This window comes from Henckelia pumila, chromosome 4 (genome assembly GCF_033568475.1).
Source record: "Henckelia pumila isolate YLH828 chromosome 4, ASM3356847v2, whole genome shotgun sequence".
NCBI classification, from domain to species: domain Eukaryota; kingdom Viridiplantae; phylum Streptophyta; class Magnoliopsida; order Lamiales; family Gesneriaceae; genus Henckelia; species Henckelia pumila.
The window spans coordinates 67,696,868-67,716,057 of NC_133123.1; the positions used below are offsets into that span (position 1 = coordinate 67,696,868).

The window sequence follows — 19,190 nt, forward strand, 5'->3', positions numbered from 1 at the left end:
ATATACATCTCGAAGGAGATAGCTCAATATGCAGATGAATGCAGCATAAATCAATGACTTATAAATCATGCAGTCACATAATACATGCATACTCATTCAGGATATCTCGAATAGTACTATCGTACCTAACACCGAAGTCTGAACTAAGCTGGAAGAAGACAACCCCTAGCTGCCTTAGGTCCAAGTCCCGACCCGACCTGGTCTCAAGACTGACCCGACCTGACCTCTCCCTTCAAGCCCGACCTAAACTGCTCCTGGTCAAGCCCGACCTGAACTGCTCCTGGTCAAGCCCCAAGCTACTCCTTCCCGAACTCCCGAGCTTCCGAGATACTCTTTGATCCGAGTAGAACTAAGAAGTGAGATGAAATGGTGTACAAATGACCGAACTCTCAACTTCTATTTATAGAGGATGAGCTGGGACAGGTATCAATCGAGTGCATGACACCTAGCAGGACACTAATCGTGTTTTAGCTCCAGCCACGTGTCCATTTCCGACCTGAATATCATGTGTTCTTCCCATGACCGAACACTACCCTGGCCTTGCACATCACTTTCTTGAGCACCCTAAGCCCCGACCCGAGCCAAGCACAAACACATTCCCGAGCCCTAGCTCCAAGCCCGAGCTCTAGCTCAATGCCCGAGCTCTTGCTCAATACCCGAGCTATAGTTGAACAACCATGACCGACCCGAGCTACTCATGTCATGTGTTCTTGATCTTAACTTGTGCTCTTGTTAATAAAATATAAATAACCAATTAATCTTGTAAATTGGAACTGGGCTACTACATTCTCCCCCACTTAAGATATTTCATCCTCGAAATAAGATCTTAAGTACTGAATGTAATACAGAAATCAGAAACATTCTTTATTCTAATCAAACGTTTACAACTGAATACAACTCAAAAATGAAATAAAAATAACTCAGGATATTCTGTGCGCATCCAGTCTTCGAGTTCCCAAGTAGCTTCCTCAGTGCCTCGACACTGCCACTGAACTAAAACCAGAGGAATGACTTTGTTCCGCAAAACCTTATCCTTATGATCCAGGATACGAATAGGTTTCTCAACATAGGTCAAATCCTTGCTCACCTGAACCTCAGACCGCTGCAGAATATGAGACTCATCCGCCACATACCGTCGCAACAGCGATACGTGGAACACATCGTGAATACTGAAAAGAAGCGGTGGCAAAGCTAGTCGATAAGCCAAATCGCCAATGCTCTCCAAGATTTTAAACGGACCGATAAACCTGGGAGACAACTTGCCCTTAAGGCCAAATTTGAAAATTTTGCGAAAAGGTGACACTCTCAGAAATACTTTCTCCCCGAAATCGAACTGCAAAGGCCTACGCTTGGTGTTAGCATAGCTGGCCTGACGATCCTATGCAGTCTTAATCCGTTTCTTGATCTGATCAACAATGTCTACCGCCTGTTGGATAAACTCCGGTCCCTCAGCCTGTCTCTCCCCCACTTCTTCCCAAAAGAGTGGAGTACGACAACGTCGCCCGTACAATGCCTCAAAAGGTGCTATACCAATACTAGTATGATAGTTGTTGTTGTACGCGAACTCAATCAAAGGCAAATGATCTTGCCAGGTTGAACCAAAGTCCATAGTGCACGCTCGAAGCATATCCTCCAAAGTACGGATAGTGCGCTCTGACTGACCATCTGTCTTCGGGTGATAAGCAGTACTCAAACTTAGAGTAGTACCCATCGCACTCTGAACACTCCCCCAGAACCTAGAAGTAAACCTGGGGTCTCGATCACTGACAATGCTCACAGGCACTCCATGAAGTCGAACGATCTCCTGAATGTACAACCGCGCCATACGATCCACAGAATACTCTCGGCTATAGGCAATGAAATATGCTGACTTGGTGAGTAGGTCTACCACCACCCAGATAGCATCACAGTTCCTCGAGGTCATTGGCAAATGGGTCACAAAATCCATCGTGATCAACTCCCATTTTCACTCAGGAATAGGCAGACTGTGAAGCAAACCTCCAGGTCGTCGGTGTTCTGCCTTGACCTGCTGACAAACCAAGCATCTCGAAACATACTGATACACACTGCGTTTCATTCCTCTCCACCAAAAACGAGTACGTAGATCCTTGTACATCTTGTTGCTCCCTAGATGAATGCTCAACTTAGTGCGATGCGCCTGAGACAAAATATCATCTCGCAACTCTTCATCCTCCGGACTCACAAGCCTACCAGAAAAACACATAAAACCATCTGACTGATAGTGAAATCCAGACGTACTACCCTCGTTGGCTAGGCGAGCCAAACGTTGGGTCTTCAAATCAGACATCTGAGCATCTCGAATTCGCGAATACAAAGTTGGCTCAGATAAAATTGCAAATATCTTGATACACTGCATACCTTTCTTGTGCTTGAAGGTATACCCTGAAGAACAACAATCCTCGATCGCACTAGACATCGAACAAGTCTGCAGTGCGGAAAGACGCACCTTGCGACTCAAGGCATTAGCAGTGAGATTAGCAGCTCCCGGATGATACTTAATCTCACAATCATAGTCTTTAAGCAAGTCCATCCAACGTCTCTGCCTCATGTTCAACTCTGCCTAAGTGAACAAATACTTGAGACTCTTGTGGTCGGTGAAGATCTCAAATTTCTCGCCATACAGATAATGACGCCAGATCTTCAAAGCAAACACAATCGCTGCCAACTCCAAATCATGAACCGGATAATTATCCTCGTGAAGCTTCAGCTGTCTAGAAGCGTATGCGATCACATGCCCATTCTGAGACAGGACACAACCTAACCCCTGAAGAGAAGCATCAGTGTACACCACATACCCTCCAGATCCTGACGGCAATGCCAACACTGGCGCAGAAGTCAACCGTCATCGAAGCTCACATAAGTTCTCCTCGCACTTGGAGGACCACTCGAAATCCACACCCTTGCGGGTAAGCTGCGTTAAAGGTCGAGCTAACTGAGAGAAATTTAGAATGAAACGACGATAATACCCTGCTAGACCCAGAAAACTACGGATCTCAGCAACTGTCGTCGGACGTGACCAATTAAGCACAGCCTTAATCTTGCTCGGATCGACAGAAATCCCTTCCATGGATATGATATGGCCAAGAAAGACCACTCGATCCATCCAAAATTCGCACTTACTCAACTTGGCGTACAACTGCTCGTCCTGAAGAGTCTGCAGTACCACCCATAAGTGAGAAACATGCTCGTCCTCATTACGCGAATACACCAGAATGTCGTCAATGAAGACCACGACAAACTTATCCAAGTACTCCCTGAAGACACGGTTCATCAGATCCATAAATATAGCCGGCGCATTAGTCAAACCAAATGGCATCACTAGAAACTCGTGATGCCCATAGCGAGTACGGAATGCTGTATTGGCTACGTCCTGATCTTGGACTCTCATCTGATGATACCCAGATCTCAAGTCAATCTTGGAATAGACTGAAGTACCCTGCAACTGATCAAACAAGTCATCGATACGAGGCAAAGGATACTTGTTCTTCACAGTAACTCGGTTCAACTGACGATAGTCAATGCACAGCCGCATCGACCCATCCTTCTTCTTCACGAAGAGAACAGGAGCTCCCCAAGAAGATACACTAGGACGAATGTACCCCTTGTCCAAAAGATCCTGTAGCTGATACTTCAACTCACGCATCTCTGACGGAGCCAGACGATATGGTGCTTGAGAAATAGGCGAAGTACCTGGCATCAACTCTATGCCAAACTCGACTTCCCAAACAGGAGGTAAACCCGGAATCTCATCTGGAAATACATCTGGAAATTCATTCACGACCGGAATGCTCTCTATCCCTACGCTTTCAGCGGACAAATAAATTGCATACATGAGGTAACCTTCCCCGCCAGACTCTAGAGCTCGACAGGCTCTCAAAGCAGATACCAAAGGCATCGGGGGTCGCGCTCCCTCACCATAGAAAAATCAGCTATCACTCCCCTCTGGATGAAAGTGTACTAATCTCTGATAGCAGTCCACTGAAGCTTGATAGGTAGTCAACATATCTATTCCCAGAATGCAATCAAAGTCGTCCATCGCAAGAACCATGAGATTCGCAATCAGAATATTACCCTCGAATTCTAAAGGGCAACCCATCACTAGACGCTTGGCCAAAGCAGACTGACCCGTCGGAGTAGAAACAGAAAGTACTACGTCTAGTGCAATGTAAGGTAACTTATGCCTCTTAACAAAACGTGCAGAAATGAAGGAATGAGATGCACCAGTGTCAATGAGTACAAGAGCAGGTAAACCATATAACAGGAATGTACCTGCAATGACCTTCTCATTCTCCTCCACGGCCTGGTCGTGCCTCAAGGCAAACACCTGGCCAGAAGCCCGCGGCCTCAAGTGAGAACTCACAGCAGGCTGTCCCTGCGACCTCTGCTGAACGGTGGCCTGAGAACCTGATCCAGAACCAGAACCGCCTCCCCCAGATAGTGGACAATCTCTCCGGAGATGACCCACCTCTCCACAATGAAAACAAGCTCCAAAAACTCTACGACACTTGTCTGACGGATGGTTCTTCCTACAATGATCACACTTCTCCTTCTTCCCAAAACGGATAACACCAGCGGAACCAGAGGAAGAAGAAGTAGATCCAGACTTCTTGAAAGACTGAGCACGGGGACCCAAAGAACTAGCAGGCCTGGACTGAGAGAAAGATCGGTTCCTCCGAATGCTGTCCTCTGCCTGATGACAACGGCTCACCAAACCCTCGTAGGACATGTCATCTCCAACCGCCACATGGTCATGAATCTCAGGGTTGAGACCCTGAAGGAACAGGTTATACTTCATCTCCGAGCTGTCAGAAATCTCGGGACAATAGGATAGAAGATCAAAGAACTTCTGCTGGTACTCGTCAATAGACATGGCACCCTGTCGCAGACTCAGTAATTCACCTGCCTTCGCCTGACGGAGTGCAGGAGGAAAATACAGCTTCTGAAAAGCTGTGCGGAACTCAGCCCAAGTAGCAACCCCTCTAGCCGTGACGAACGGTGCAGAAGTGAACCTCCACCACTTTCAGGATCGCCCTTCCAGAGGATATCCCAGCGTCTCCATCTTCTGCTCCTCAGTGCAACGGAACGTCTGAAAAGTCATCTCCATGCGGTCTAACCAATTCTCCGCATCCTCCAGAGACTCACCTCCAACCAAGGGCTTAGGACCCAACGGAAGAAATCGGCGTACGCTAAAACGCTGATCATCAGGGCGATGATGATGGCGCTCACGACGATGCTCTCGGTCATCGTCTCCCCAGCGTCCACCTACACTGCCATGGCTGCTCTGATCGTCACGATCTGCCATCTACACAAATTACCTCACGGTTATCTTATGAAAAATCTAAATCCCAAGAAAACTATGCATGCTCTGATACCATAAATGTAGTGACCCTTACCCGGATCACCTACTAAACAGAACTTAGGCATGCAATTAACTTAATTAAACAGATATCAGAATAAACTGCGGAAACATTACAAATACTACAATCCCAAGGCAAGGAATCTGTAAAAATCCAATTAGATTATACAACCATATCGAAAAGTTGTATCAATCCGATAACAACAGAAATAAAAACCTTAGCGAAGCTCCAGCTGACCAACCACTGCCTAGCCCCTCCTGGAACCACCCGCCTCGTCCAATCGCAAACCTGCCCCATGGAATAGAATGTCCAAAAACACAAAGTACGAGACGTGAGCATAAAACGCTCAGTACGAGAGTATGAGTATACATGCATGCAAAGTGAACTCCCTGTAACTCGAGGTCAAAGATCAGATAATAGAGACAGCCGGGCCCTGGTATGTAGCACGATGTGCCATCGCTGCAGAAGGTGGCTCCCATACCAATATACCAGTGGATATTCCGGACCCAAATCGATGGAAGTCCATCCACTAACAAGATAGGGTACAACCCTACTAATATACATCTCAAAGGAGATAGCTCAATATGCAGATAAATGCAGCATAAATCAATGACATATAAATCATGCAGTCACATAATACATGCATACTCAGTCAGGATATCTCGAACAGTACTATCGTACCTAACACCGAAGTCTGAACTAAGCTGGAAAAAGACAACCCCTAGCTGCCTTAGTCCAAGTCCCGACCCGACCTGGTCTCAAGACTGACCCGACCTGACCTCTCTCTTCAAGCCCGACCTGAACTGCTCCTGATCAAGCCCGACTTGAACTGCTCCTGGTCAAGCCCCGAGCTACTCCTTCCCGAACTCCCGAGATCCCGAGCTACTCTTTGATCCGAGTAGAACTAAGAAGTGAGATGAAATGGTGTACAAATGACCGAACTCTCAACTCCTATTTATAGAGGATGAGCTGGGACAGGTGTCAATCGAGTGCATGATACCTAGCAGGACACTAATTGTGTTTTAGCTCCAGCCACGTGTCCATTCCCGACCTGAATACCATGTGTTCTTTCCATGATCGAACACTACCCTGGCCTTGCACATCACTTTCTTGAGCACCCTAAGCCCCGACCCGAGCAAAGAACAAACACATTCCCGAGCCCTAGCTCCAAGCCCGAGCTCTAGCTCAATGCCCGAGCTATAGTTGAACAACCATGACCGACCCGAGCTACTCATGACCAACCCGAGCTACTCATGTCATGTGTTCTTGATCTTAACTTGTGCTCTTGTTAATAAAATATAAATAACCAATTAATCTTGTATATTTGAACTGGGCTACTACAGTCAGGATTCAAAAATACCTGGGGCTGGCTCCGTTCCGTACTGAAATGTATTGACAAAATAAATAAATAATTAAAAAAATATGTTGATATTAACTTTATGACATGTAACGAAAAAATGCAAATATTTAATACCTTCAAAAAAGAGAGCTAAAACACTACTAGAGGTGCGCTCTTCGATTCTTCTTAGAATCAAACTCAAGAATGATTAAATCGTTATCAATTTTTTCGACCAAATCCCGTTCAATGTAGATAACCATAGAATCTGCGAAGAACTCTGCTTCCATCTTATTTCGAAGAGCTGTTTTAACAAGTTTCATTGCTGAAAATGCCCGTTCTGTTGTTTCAGTAGAAACTGGGAGAGTTAAAACAAGACGAATCAACCTATCAATTAAATAAACATATTAGATTAATATATAAGTAAACAATGTAGCTATGATGTAAATATAAAGTATAACACATGAAAAAATAACCTGTCAATCAAATTGTAGGTTTCTGACTTGTTTGTCTCAACCAATCTTCGACACAATTCAGAAATATATGATAAATTCTGAAATCTTTCATGGCCAACAACATCAAGTTTATAGTGATCCAATTGCAATCTCAAGTGATGCAAATCTTGTGCATCGAAATCAAGAGAGTAGAATTTTTCAGCGAGTCGATAAACATGATCAACATTAAGAAACTTGAAGTTTTCTTTAGGGTCCAAAGCACAACTAAGTTTAAGAAGTTCAACTGTCTCATCATTGAATCTATTATTAAGCTCTTCAACTTGAAAATCTATTGCAGCTGTAAATACATCAAATTGATAGTGGTGTTGAACTGTGATTGAATCTTTTTGTTGACAAGAACGACCCCTACCAGATTTATAACGAGCTTCCATGTGTGGTATCTTAATATCATGCTTGACACAAACTTGTTTCACATAACTAAGTAGGATAACAAATCCTTCTTCTCTCAAAGTATGCATTAATGTTTTAGTAGTTGAAACACAATCCATTGCACTTAAAATATCCACAGATTTCTCTTGCAATGATCGACAAAGCAGATTTGTTAGCCCCATCCTCTTCTGCATCAAGTGTAATATGAATACGAAATCAAAAGACTTTATCGCAATCAACAAACCACTAGCTTCACCACGGATAGAATTAGAAGCCCCATCATTCACCATGTTTTCTAGCACAGTAGTGACAGAGCTATACATATCAATCATGCTACAAAGTGAGTCAAAATTAGAACTCCAATGAGTCTTTCCAGGCCGTAATAAATTTCCAATTTGATTACATCCTCTACCAGTATCACGTTCACCAGTAGCTACAATATGTGCAACTTCAATTCTTTGAGCAGAATGTAACTCAGCTTGGCGTTTAGGAGATGCATTGATGAGATTACAAATGGAATTCAATTTTGAAAAGAATAACCAAATGGATACCTCTTTTTTAGCAGCTCCAGTTAATGCTAGTTGGAGCCGATGAGATAAACAATGTACATAATATGCACATGAACAATCCCTCAAGAAAAGACCTTGTAATCCATTCCAAGAACCGCGCATATTGCTAGCTCCATAATATCCCTGTCCCTGCATGTTGTGGATATGCAAGTCATAACGACCAAGAGAATCAGATATTTCTTTCTTAAGTTTTGCAGCAGTTGTATCTGTTACATGTACAATGGAAAAGAACCGCTCTCTTAAAAATCCATCAATGTCTACAAATCTTAATACAATTGCCATCTGCTCCTTGTTAGATGCATCTCTTGCTTCATCAACTAAAATGCAGAATTTTGCATCCCCAATTTCTTTTCGAATCTTGGTTCTCAATTGGTTGGAAATAATATTCAAAATATCTTTCTGAATATCTGGTGAAGTATATTTTGCATTCTTTGGAGCTTTCTCTAAGATGATGTCCCCGATACTCTCATTCATTTTTCCCATAAATTTTATCATATCGATAAAATTTCTACGATTTTTAGAAGCTAGAGATTCGTCATGCCCTCTAAGTGCACATGCTTGCAAAGTAAGCCATCGAATGCTTTCAATAGTTGCTGTAAGACGCAATCTGTTCTTCTGCTTTTCTTCTGAAGATTGTGCATTTATCACTTTGTCAATATGACAAGGTATATTCATCAAATTATTAAGATATTCCATAGCCTTTTTATGTGGTGAAGTATTGCATCCTATATGCATTAAAAATGCACATCTATCCCCATCATTAACTCGCTTCCAATATTTGTATCCATCTATCGTAAATGCAGAATTGCGAGGATTTTTATGTTCAAACAAAAAACACGAAAAACAAAATGCAGCATCTTTCGAAGTAGAATACTCTAACCAAGTAAATTTCTTAAACCAATGACTTTGGAACCGTCGATTTTGACTTCCAAATTTGGTCGGAGGATACTCATTCTTAATAGGTTGATATGGCCCCATCTTGATATAAGCTCGTCTGATTTCATCCATTTGATTAACATGATATTTCCATATCGGAGTACGTAATGCCGGATCAGGTTCAACGGTACTCACATCAATATCAGTTCTAGGAGATTTGTTCGGTTGTTGATCACTGGGATTTGGGATGACAGTACTGGACGGAGAATGCTCCTGACTTGTCGATGTTTGCTCTTTTGGTTTAGAAAATAAATAGATAGTTCTTCTCTTCTTCATTTGAGTTCCTTTATAATCTATCAAAATAACAAAAATGTAAACAATGAGAATTAATTTAATACATGATTATACAATATTCAATTAGCACAAACAAATCTTAGAAAAAATATTTGAATGAGCATTTAAAAAAACCAAATTTCGATCATAAAAAATCCTAATACAATCATCAATTATAAAAATAAAAGAATGTTTCTACTCTCATTCTGTAGTGGCCCGTATCCAAAACTAATGAGTAATGAGTAATTAAATCGTATAATCATGTCGGGATTAAGTAAAACATGATTAAGGAAATTCCAGAAGGGTTAACAGATTCCAGAAATGGATCCAGGACACTCGAAAATGGCTTAGAGGGTTTCATGACTCGAGTGGGATCGGAACCACCGATCCAGGATCGGAGCCTCCGATCTTGGTGAGTTCGGAACCACATCGGAAGCAGGGAGATCGGAACGTTCGATCAGGATCGGAGCTTCCGATGGCTGTCGGTGACAGGTGTGTGGTTGCATGTGGACCGAATTGACACGTAGCGAACGGAACTTCCGATCGGGGAACGGAGCTTCCGATCTAAACGAACGGAGCTTCCGATCAAGGAACGGAGCTTCCGATCGATGCCTATAAATATGAGGTCCGAGCTCCTCATTTCTTGCCAATTTCGAGTTCCTCTCCTTCGCCTAGTAGCTCTATTTTAGGGCTTTGGGTACTCTTATTTTAGAGTTGGAGTAGAGAATATATTTTAGCATAGTCAGACAGTGTCTGACATAGTAGCTGAGCAGTACTCGTTTAGCGGAGCAGTGCTCGAGGCTGTGGAGCTGCAGCAGGGGTGTGCCCCTAGTTGCGGGATAGTCGCCATCAGTAGGCTGACGACGGACGCAGGTATAGCTATGGTCTCCTTAAATTATTTAGGAGTATGCAATAGCTTAGTTAAGGCTTTTAGCGCTTATTGAATGATGCATGGGTATTTGCATTGTAGACTTGATGATAGGCTTGGAACCTAGAGTGGGACTACTAGGACTGCCTTAGAAAGGTACGTAAGTACTGACTGAGATTGCCAGCGGATATGCATGCTTATATGTTGCATTTATGTGTTTGCATGTTATTATTGTTATGCGGCATGTGCATATCATCTTGTGCCTGTACATCTGTATATCTTTCGAGATGAGCCAGTTAGGGTTGCTTAGCCCTGTTAGGACGTTTGATATTGAGTACCCTTAGGTACTGATATCTAGAGGACTCCGCGGTCCGCGTCCGGGATTTGGGAATGAGTGGTCGCACACAGTGGTTAGCTACCCCGATGTGACGAGCTTATATTCCAGGCGCCAGTCTGAGCAGTTTGAATACAGTTATCCCAGATATGGATACCCTGTCATTTGCATGCATCATATTTGTATGTTTATCCGTATTTGCGTATTGAGCTTAGAGCTCACGTTCAGTCTTTTCTGTATATCTGGACACCCTATTCGACGGGGCAGATTTAGGTGCAGGGTTTGAGCACCAGGAGCTTGGAGAAATCAGTGACCTTGAAGACAGCAGGATTAGCTGTAGGTTTTATTTAAGTTATTCGATTGGGTTGTATGATCGAATCTGTTTAACCGGTTGTATTCCGCCGGTCTTTTTATATTTAAGTCTTCTGCAGCGATGTTATTTAATGCATGTTTTATTATGCTCTTATCTCTGATTAGGTAGTGGATCCGGAATGGGTCGCTACATTTATTGGTATCAGAGCAATGCATGCAAGGGACTTAGGAAATTGATAATAAGACTTCTTGATTATCCTTGTAGGATTGATTGAGGCCCAGCGAAAGAAGATTTGGTTCTTCATTGCCGAGGTTTGCGACATAAGTCTTTACTATAAGGAATGCAACAGTGATGAGAACACCAGTAGTAGCATATCGATAGATAGACTGACTGCTGTGGACAGTTCATCATTCGATGCATTGGGATGTTGATCGAAGAATATATGCATTCCAGCCAAGGAAGACTGGAAGAGAAGATCGAGTATATCGCGTCAGATACCTCTGAGGGCTTTTTGGAACGAATGGTGTTTAATAATCCATGTGGTTCCAGTCCTCGAATATTCTCCACTCGTAGTTGGAGAGATTGTCAGATAGATCTTTACCAGGGAATGCTTCGAGAGCCTAAGGCATGGCAGGTTCCTAGCGTAAGGTCTGTAAACTCATGCAAAACATGGTTTTTCCGGTATGCTTGCATTGATGCTTTTGTTAGGCATACGGGAAACTTCATGTTCAAAAGCATGATTCGGATACAAGAAGAACGCTGATGGTAGATCGCGAGCAAAAGAAATCGACCGACATGCACTGACGCAGAGCATAGCTGGTTAGCTATTACGTGCCATTTCTCCGGAGTTCTTCGCGGGAGGACATGTAGAGAGACTTGGACGAGAGTATGCTTGTATCGATGCGTGTGTCGATGGGAAGCTTCATGCTCAAGGAACGAAGACAAGATTTGATGATTTTAAATACTGTATTGTTGTAGTTGTAAACAGTATTTCAGTTGTAATAAATCGTCAGAATGTGGTTGTATCAGTTCAAGTTATTGGATGTACATTTGTTGTATTTTGAATACTGTATGTATTACATGGGATTGTAATAAAGAAAATTGTACATAACTTGAAGTAATGATACATGTTTTATTTATTCAGCAATTCGTGATTGATTGCAAGTAATTTTATAAAGTTTGGCTTGGAATTAGTTGATTGGTAATCAACTAGGTTAGCTCATGGATTTTGGGTAAGCCAGCGGTAACGAATTGAAGTGTGGTTAGTCTAGGTGTTTTCCTAGGATTGACCTATTTAGTCATTTGACTGGGTTAGTGCCATTGATGAGGTGATTCATCTGGGGGCATGGGATTATTGATCTTGTTTTGGAATTTTGAGTTTCGTTCTAGGTGATTTCCGTAGATCAATAACTTGATTAACCTTCATAGGTTGAGACTTCGTGATGATGGGATTTCATCGGGATACCAAGTCGAGTATATATATACCGAGAGTTGTGGACTATGACCATGACTAGACATGATGGAGCGCGACCCTATGCCAATGTTACTCTGGGAGTCTTTAGTACTTTGGAGAATGTCTGGAAGCCTTCGTGCTTCAGGATTGGCGGTGGGAAGGCTACTAGTCTAGAGTTGTGGTAACAGTCACAACGGGGTATGAATTTGGATTAGTTGCCTTGGTTAGGTATCAGTGGTTTAGATATCGTCTGACTGTCGTCAGAGATATTGGCTGGTTAAGTATCTGTGGTTTAGATATCGTCTGACTGTCGTCAGAGATGTTGCTTTGGATTTTGTCATAAGGACCAGTCTTGGAGGGATTTCCTTGACAAGTGCGTACTCTGAGCATATAGTTTTAGACTATTGGTTGCTGCTAGACTAGTGGATCTAGTCGGTGTTTGGATGCTCTGGTGATAGGGGCTAACTAGGAGTTTGGTTTGTGAACTTCCTATAACGTTTGACTCGAGGATTAGTATTTCTTTCAGCATTGATGGTTTCCTTCAGTGATAGATTATATCCGATGCTAAGGATTGTACATGACGATTTGAGGCGTGAGGATAGCGTGATTTATGCCAGTGTACACTTGGTGGTGATTTCAGGTGGGACACCGCGGCAAGCAACCTCAGTCTCGATTTGTTGCAGTCTTAGCAAGAGATATAATTATCAGGAGTATGTTCAACGATAGTTGAAATCATTCGGACTTGTATTGCGGCTTGAGTTGAACAAGTCCTTATGATCATCTTGGATGAAGATAGACAGTGGATAGTATGTCTAGACTGGTGCAGGTTTAACACTAGTGACTACTTGTAACTGTTGTCTGACTCTGTCAAAGATGAGTGATTGAATTAGCTGTGATTCTTTTGATTTCAAGTATTTGGAATCTGCGGACGTGTGGCATTGAGATCATTGATAGTGATCGGCCATGGGATTTTTCTTTGATCTGTGATTGTCTGATTAGAATTTGTATCGTCAGGCATAACAAGAGCTACAGTAGATCAACTTGATTGATCAGAATATTCCAATTGGTACTGATTGGGATATAGTGAATCAAGAAGTGCTGGAATAGTACTTAAGTATGGTATGCTATGATATAGCGATTCAAGTGCATTTAAGAAATTCTTTAGTCGCTAAGGAATCTCCAGGGATGCGGGAATCGAGACTTTTGGATTCTGCGGATCACGAAAGTGGTCATTAGTTTTCTTTTGCGATCGTAGTTGTTGGTAACGTTGCTTTGGCTACCAGTGACGGATTTTGATCTGAACATTGCTTGGTTTTAGCAATGATTAATTCAGTTGCGGAAAAAGGATTCAGTGATTGTTCCAGGGTTGTCAGTGAACGAATTTTGGAGACTGTTAGTCGGAATGATCAGCTTGGGTGCTTCCAGCAGATTTCTCAAGAGTTGTTCTTGAGCGGTAATTCGACAAGTGCTTTTGGATTTCAATGAGCATTAGCATGATAGCATTAGTTGTTTCATGGGATGAGACAACAGCTGAGACTTGTGTTTCTGAGTCTGGCAGGATTGTTGTCACTGATATCCCAGTGCGTTCTGATATGCTGTGTCATTGAAAGGATTTGATAACGTAATTGCCATCCGTATTGATAGATTCTGTGCGGGATCGCGGTAAATCAGTTTGGTTATCCCCGCTAGGGAGCCAAGGGTTTGGTTATCTGGAATAGGATTAACCGGAATCGTTTTCGTTGATACTATCTCTAGTTCGGATATGGAAGTAAACATCTGATTGAGACTACTGCTGAGGATGGTGTGGTCCATCTGGGAGCTTCAGCATGATGTTAGTGAATTTCGAGACGACGACCTCGAAGAATGCTTTTAGACAAGAAATTGTGTATAAGGATCTTATCACAATTGGGGTTAGTAATCTTTGTTTGCTAGTTGTTGTTCTTTGGGAACATTTGTTGGCCAATGGCAGGGTGAGTACTGAAAGTACATACTATGACGCCAGGAATTGTCAGGATTTTGTTGTTATCCATGGCAGGATGACTAATGTAATCGAGTAGATGCTATCTACGATGGCGAGATTCGGATCAAGGTTTATCGCAATTATTCTAAGGATTTCAAATGGTTAGAGTCGCGTGCAGTGGTGCGATTGCTCTGCGAGCGGGTGGCCGGTAGCTGCCATTTCTATTCGCATAAGGTACTGTTTTGGAAAATATATTTTATCCTTCGTGATAAAAAGTAACTCACACGAGTTCTTGGAAAAAGGATATCTAGGATTTGACCGAGAGTTGAATCTAGGTCGATTGTTTAGGGCTTTTCGATAACATCAAGAGATGAGATGTTACCGTTAGACCAGTGAGATACAATGTGTTGTATCTTGTTCTCTAGTTGGACTGCGATGGAGTTCGTACATATCTATAGATAACTGCTGATTAATTACTATCTTAGCAAGGGTGTCATTGCTAAGATTCGTAGGCAGTGTGACTGATTCAATGGGCAATTTGGACCGAAGGTGCCGTGTTGTTGAGGTTATCGATGGATAACTGACGGTAGCCAATAGTGTTACACTATTTTATCAAGGATTGGGTCTGTCGAAGGTTATTCGACCCAATATTTGGAACCGGAACTATTACTGAATTGGACAAGTGGTTTGTACTATATTCCGAGGTTTACCTTAGATTTCGAGGACGAAATCCTTTTAAGGTGGTGGGAATGTAGTGGCCCGTATCCAAAACTAATGAGTAATGAGTAATTAAATCGTATAATCATGTCGGGATTAAGTAAAACATGATTAAGGAAATTCCAGAAGGGTTAACGGATTTCAGAAATGGATCCAGGACACTCGAAAATGGCTTAGAGGGTTTCATGACTCGAGTGGGATCGGAACCACCGATCCAGGATCGGAGCCTCCGATCTTGGTGAGTTCGGAACCACATCGGAAGCAGGGAGATCGGAACGTCCGATCAGGATCGGAGCTTCCGATGGCTGTCGGTGACAGGTGTGTGGTTGCATGTGGACCGAATTGACACGTAGCGAACGGAACTTCCGATCGGGGAACGGAGCTTCCGATCTAAACGAACGGAGCTTCCAATCAAGGAACGGAGCTTCCGATCGATGCCTATAAATATGAGGTCCGAGCTCCTCATTTCTTGCCAATTTCGAGTTCCTCTCCTTCGCCTAGTAGCTCTATTTTAGGGCTTTGGGTACTCTTATTTTAGAGTTGGAGTAGAGAATATATTTTAGCATAGTCAGACAGTGTCTGACATAGTAGCTGAGCAGTACTCGTTTAGCGGAGCAGTGCTCGAGGCTGTGGAGCTGCAGCAGGGGTGTGCCCCTAGTTGCGGGATAGTCGCCATCAGTGGGCTGACGACGGACGCAGGTATAGCTATGGTCTCCTTAAATTATTTAGGAGTATGCAATAGCTTAGTTAAGGCTTTTAGCGCTTATTGAATGATGCATGGGTATTTGCATTGTAGACTTGATGATAGGCTTGGAACCTAGAGTGGGACTACTAGGACTGCCTTAGAAAGGTACGTAAGTACTGACTGAGATTGCCAGCGGATATGCATGCTTATATGTTGCATTTATGTGTTTGCATGTTATTATTGTTATGCGGCATGTGCATATCATCTTGTGCCTGTACATCTGTATATCTTTCGAGATGAGCCAGTTAGGGTTGCTTAGCCCTGTTAGGACGTTTGATATTGAGTACCCTTAGGTACTGATATCTAGAGGACTCCGCGGTCCGCGTCCGGGATTTGGGAATGAGTGGTCGCACACAGTGGTTAGCTACCCCGATGTGACGAGCTTATATTCCAGGCGCCAGTCTGAGCAGTTTGAATACAGTTATCCCAGATATGGATACCCTGTCATTTGCATGCATCATATTTGTATGTTTATCCGTATTTGCGTATTGAGCTTAGAGCTCACGTTCAGTCTTTTCTGTATATCTGGACACCCTATTCGACGGGGCAGATTTAGGTGCAGGGTTTGAGCACCAGGAGCTTGGAGAAATCAGTGACCTTGAAGACAGCAGGATTAGCTGTAGGTTTTATTTAAAGTTATTCGGTTGGGTTGTATGATCGAATCTGTTTAACCGGTTGTATTTCGCCGGTCTTTTTATATTTAAGTCTTCCGCAGCGATGTTATTTAATGCATGTTTTATTATGCTCTTATCTCTGATTAGGTAGTGGATCCGGGATGGGTCGCTACACATTCCACCACTGCCTTTTTTTTATTTTTGTTTATTTGTGTAGCAAACACTATCTAGATTTACACAATATATAGATTCCACCAAAAAACTACCTTAATTTTAGAACAAAATAAAAAAAAACAAGATAAACAAATATTTCATTTAATTTATACGGTTCTACCAATATATACAAATTCATAACAAAAGAAAAAAAAACAATATAAAACAACAAATATTTCATCCCAATTCCCAAACCATTAACCAACCCTTGACCCTTCTGTTCGATCGGCCCACTTTTGTGTAAAAAAATTTTTTCAAGATATTTAATTACTTAATTACTATCATTTATCAAATAATCTATTATCTAAAAACATTACATTCTTGTAATTGAAAAACTAAAATAAAACAATCCAACCAAAATCTGGGTCACCTATTTTTAATCTTGTGTTGGGCAAAAAATAATTATTAACAAAAGTAGTGTCAAACGATAGCTTACAATGAGAGCTTTCCAAATATGTGGTCGATTATAAATTTTGGCTACCAAATATGACGAATCGATCGATTGATTAAAGAAAGAGAGGGTATGAGAACTTTTTTTTTCAAAACACTTTTGAGAGAATACGGGAGAACCGAGAATGTGAGAGAAAATATAAGAATGGATGTGGGGCTACAAATATATTATAAATAATACATAAGTACTAATATATTTTTTTTTTAATTTAGGTGGGGCTGGAGCCCACCCTAGCCCCTAGGGTGGCTCCGCCCCTGACTGTGATTGAATCTTTTTGTTGACAAGAACGACCCGTACCAGATTTATAACGAGCTTCCATGTGTGGTATCTCAATATCATGCTTGACACAAACTTCTTTCACATAAATAAGTAGGATAACAAATCCTTCTTCTCTCAAAGTATGCAGTAAAGTTTTAGTAGTTGAAACACAATCCATTGCACTCAAAATATCCAGATATTTCTCTTGCAATGATCGACAAAGCAGATTTGTTAGCCCCATCATCTTCTGCATCAAGTGTAATATGAATACGAAATCAAAAGACTTCATCGCAATCAACAAACCACTAGCTTCACCACGGATAGAATTAGAAGCCCCATCATTCACCATGTTTTCTAGCACAGTAGTGACAGAGCTATACATATCAATCATTGTAACGCCCCATTTTTATCTTAAATGAGTTATTTGAGTTAATCGGAGATTACAGAGTTCACGAGCCGACTCGATTTTGATCAGGGTCCTTTTTGCAAAAATTGGATTTTTCAGGGACTAAAACGCAAATTGTGGATTTTATATATTATCTACTCTTAGAAATTGGTTGAAAAAGTCTTCTTCATCCCCTTTAAGCCGTCTCCCTCAATTCTCACGCCTCCAAGCTTTTCCAAGCTTTGGGATTCCAGTTCGAGCACGATCCGGCCGTTGGAATTTATTTCTGAAGGCAGTTTAGCGATCACTGCAGCGAGAGCTCCGTTATATCGTAAGTTTTTCTACGATCGGATACATTCTAGTTTTTGGATGTAGTTAGAATCATTTGAGATTCGAGTATGTTGTTCTCTACAGAGTTCTGATTGTTTATTATCTGTCGGTTTTGAATTAGAGCGACGTTCGGATTTGTTATGATTTTTGGAAGCCATTTTCGAAAATGTGGATTTTGAGATTGATGGGTTTGCTTTTTTTTGGTTGTCTTAGAATTTTTATGAGGTTATATCGCTTTTGAACTGCTGTCTGCGTTGTCGGTTTGTTCAGTTATAGCCGTTATGCCGTCGGTTTGAGTTTTGGAGATTTGAACCGTTTTTGAAGTTGTTGAACTTGGCTTGTAAGTCGATCATGGTAATTGATCTTTGATTGTATCTGAACAGATTCGTTTGGAGTTGTCAAGCCCTGTGTTAGCAGCATTTGGTCGTCGAGAATTGGACGAAGAACGGTAAAGAGATTACCTTGAACCGTTGTCTTTGTTGTTGGATTGTTTAGTTGTTGATTAAACCTTTTGTTGTAGCTTATCCAGAGTTGGAACTACTGCATTGAAAGGTAAAAGCAGTCATCGTAGCGGGATAGCATACTCGGGACTGTTGGTTCTCGAGTTTCCCCTTTTTAAATCACATATTGCATTGATACTTGTTCTAGCACGTGAAACTTGTAATTGTTGATTGATTGAGTTTTTGTTATGTGGCTTATGTTTATGTTTCTGTTATGAATTCATCTTGAGCCTACTTTGATTTCAGCGGGCAGAACCGCCCTTTTTGTTAGACGTTTGGGAACTATGATTGAGTGGCCTAGGTTGTAGTATTTCGCCTAGTGCTAGCATACTCATTATGGTTGCTCAAAGTCTAGAGGAGTGGGATACGTGGCACCACCTCGATTGGGAGAGTCGGTGAGTCGTTACGTGATCTCATCCTCGGGATCCCAAAAGCAGAGCAATACTCCCGTGTTTATCAGAATCGATATCCTGGTTTTAAAGACATGCATATCATTAACTTCGACTTGAATATGTGGTTTGATAGCATGTTGTATATTCATTACTTGATATGTTGCTTTTACTGGGATTATCATTCTCACCGGTTATCCGGCTGTTGCTTTGTTTTGTATGTGTACTTGGCAACAGGAAGGGCAGGATCAAGTCAGCATAGACCTGGTTAGCGTCCAGAGCAA

General features: G+C 42.1%; 1 protein-coding gene across 1 annotated transcript; it reads right to left on the reverse strand.

Annotated features, from left to right (window-relative positions):
- Nucleotides 1-7,694: 7,694 nt before the first annotated feature.
- LOC140861136 (uncharacterized) lies at nucleotides 7,695-8,449 on the reverse strand. The gene is made up of 2 exons (XM_073264145.1): nucleotides 7,843-8,449; nucleotides 7,695-7,786 (listed from the first exon to the last, which is right to left on the reverse strand). Exons 1-2 carry the CDS (start codon nucleotides 8,447-8,449, stop codon nucleotides 7,695-7,697), a joined length of 699 nt encoding a protein of 232 aa, XP_073120246.1.
- Between the last annotated feature and the right edge of the window lie 10,741 nt (nucleotides 8,450-19,190).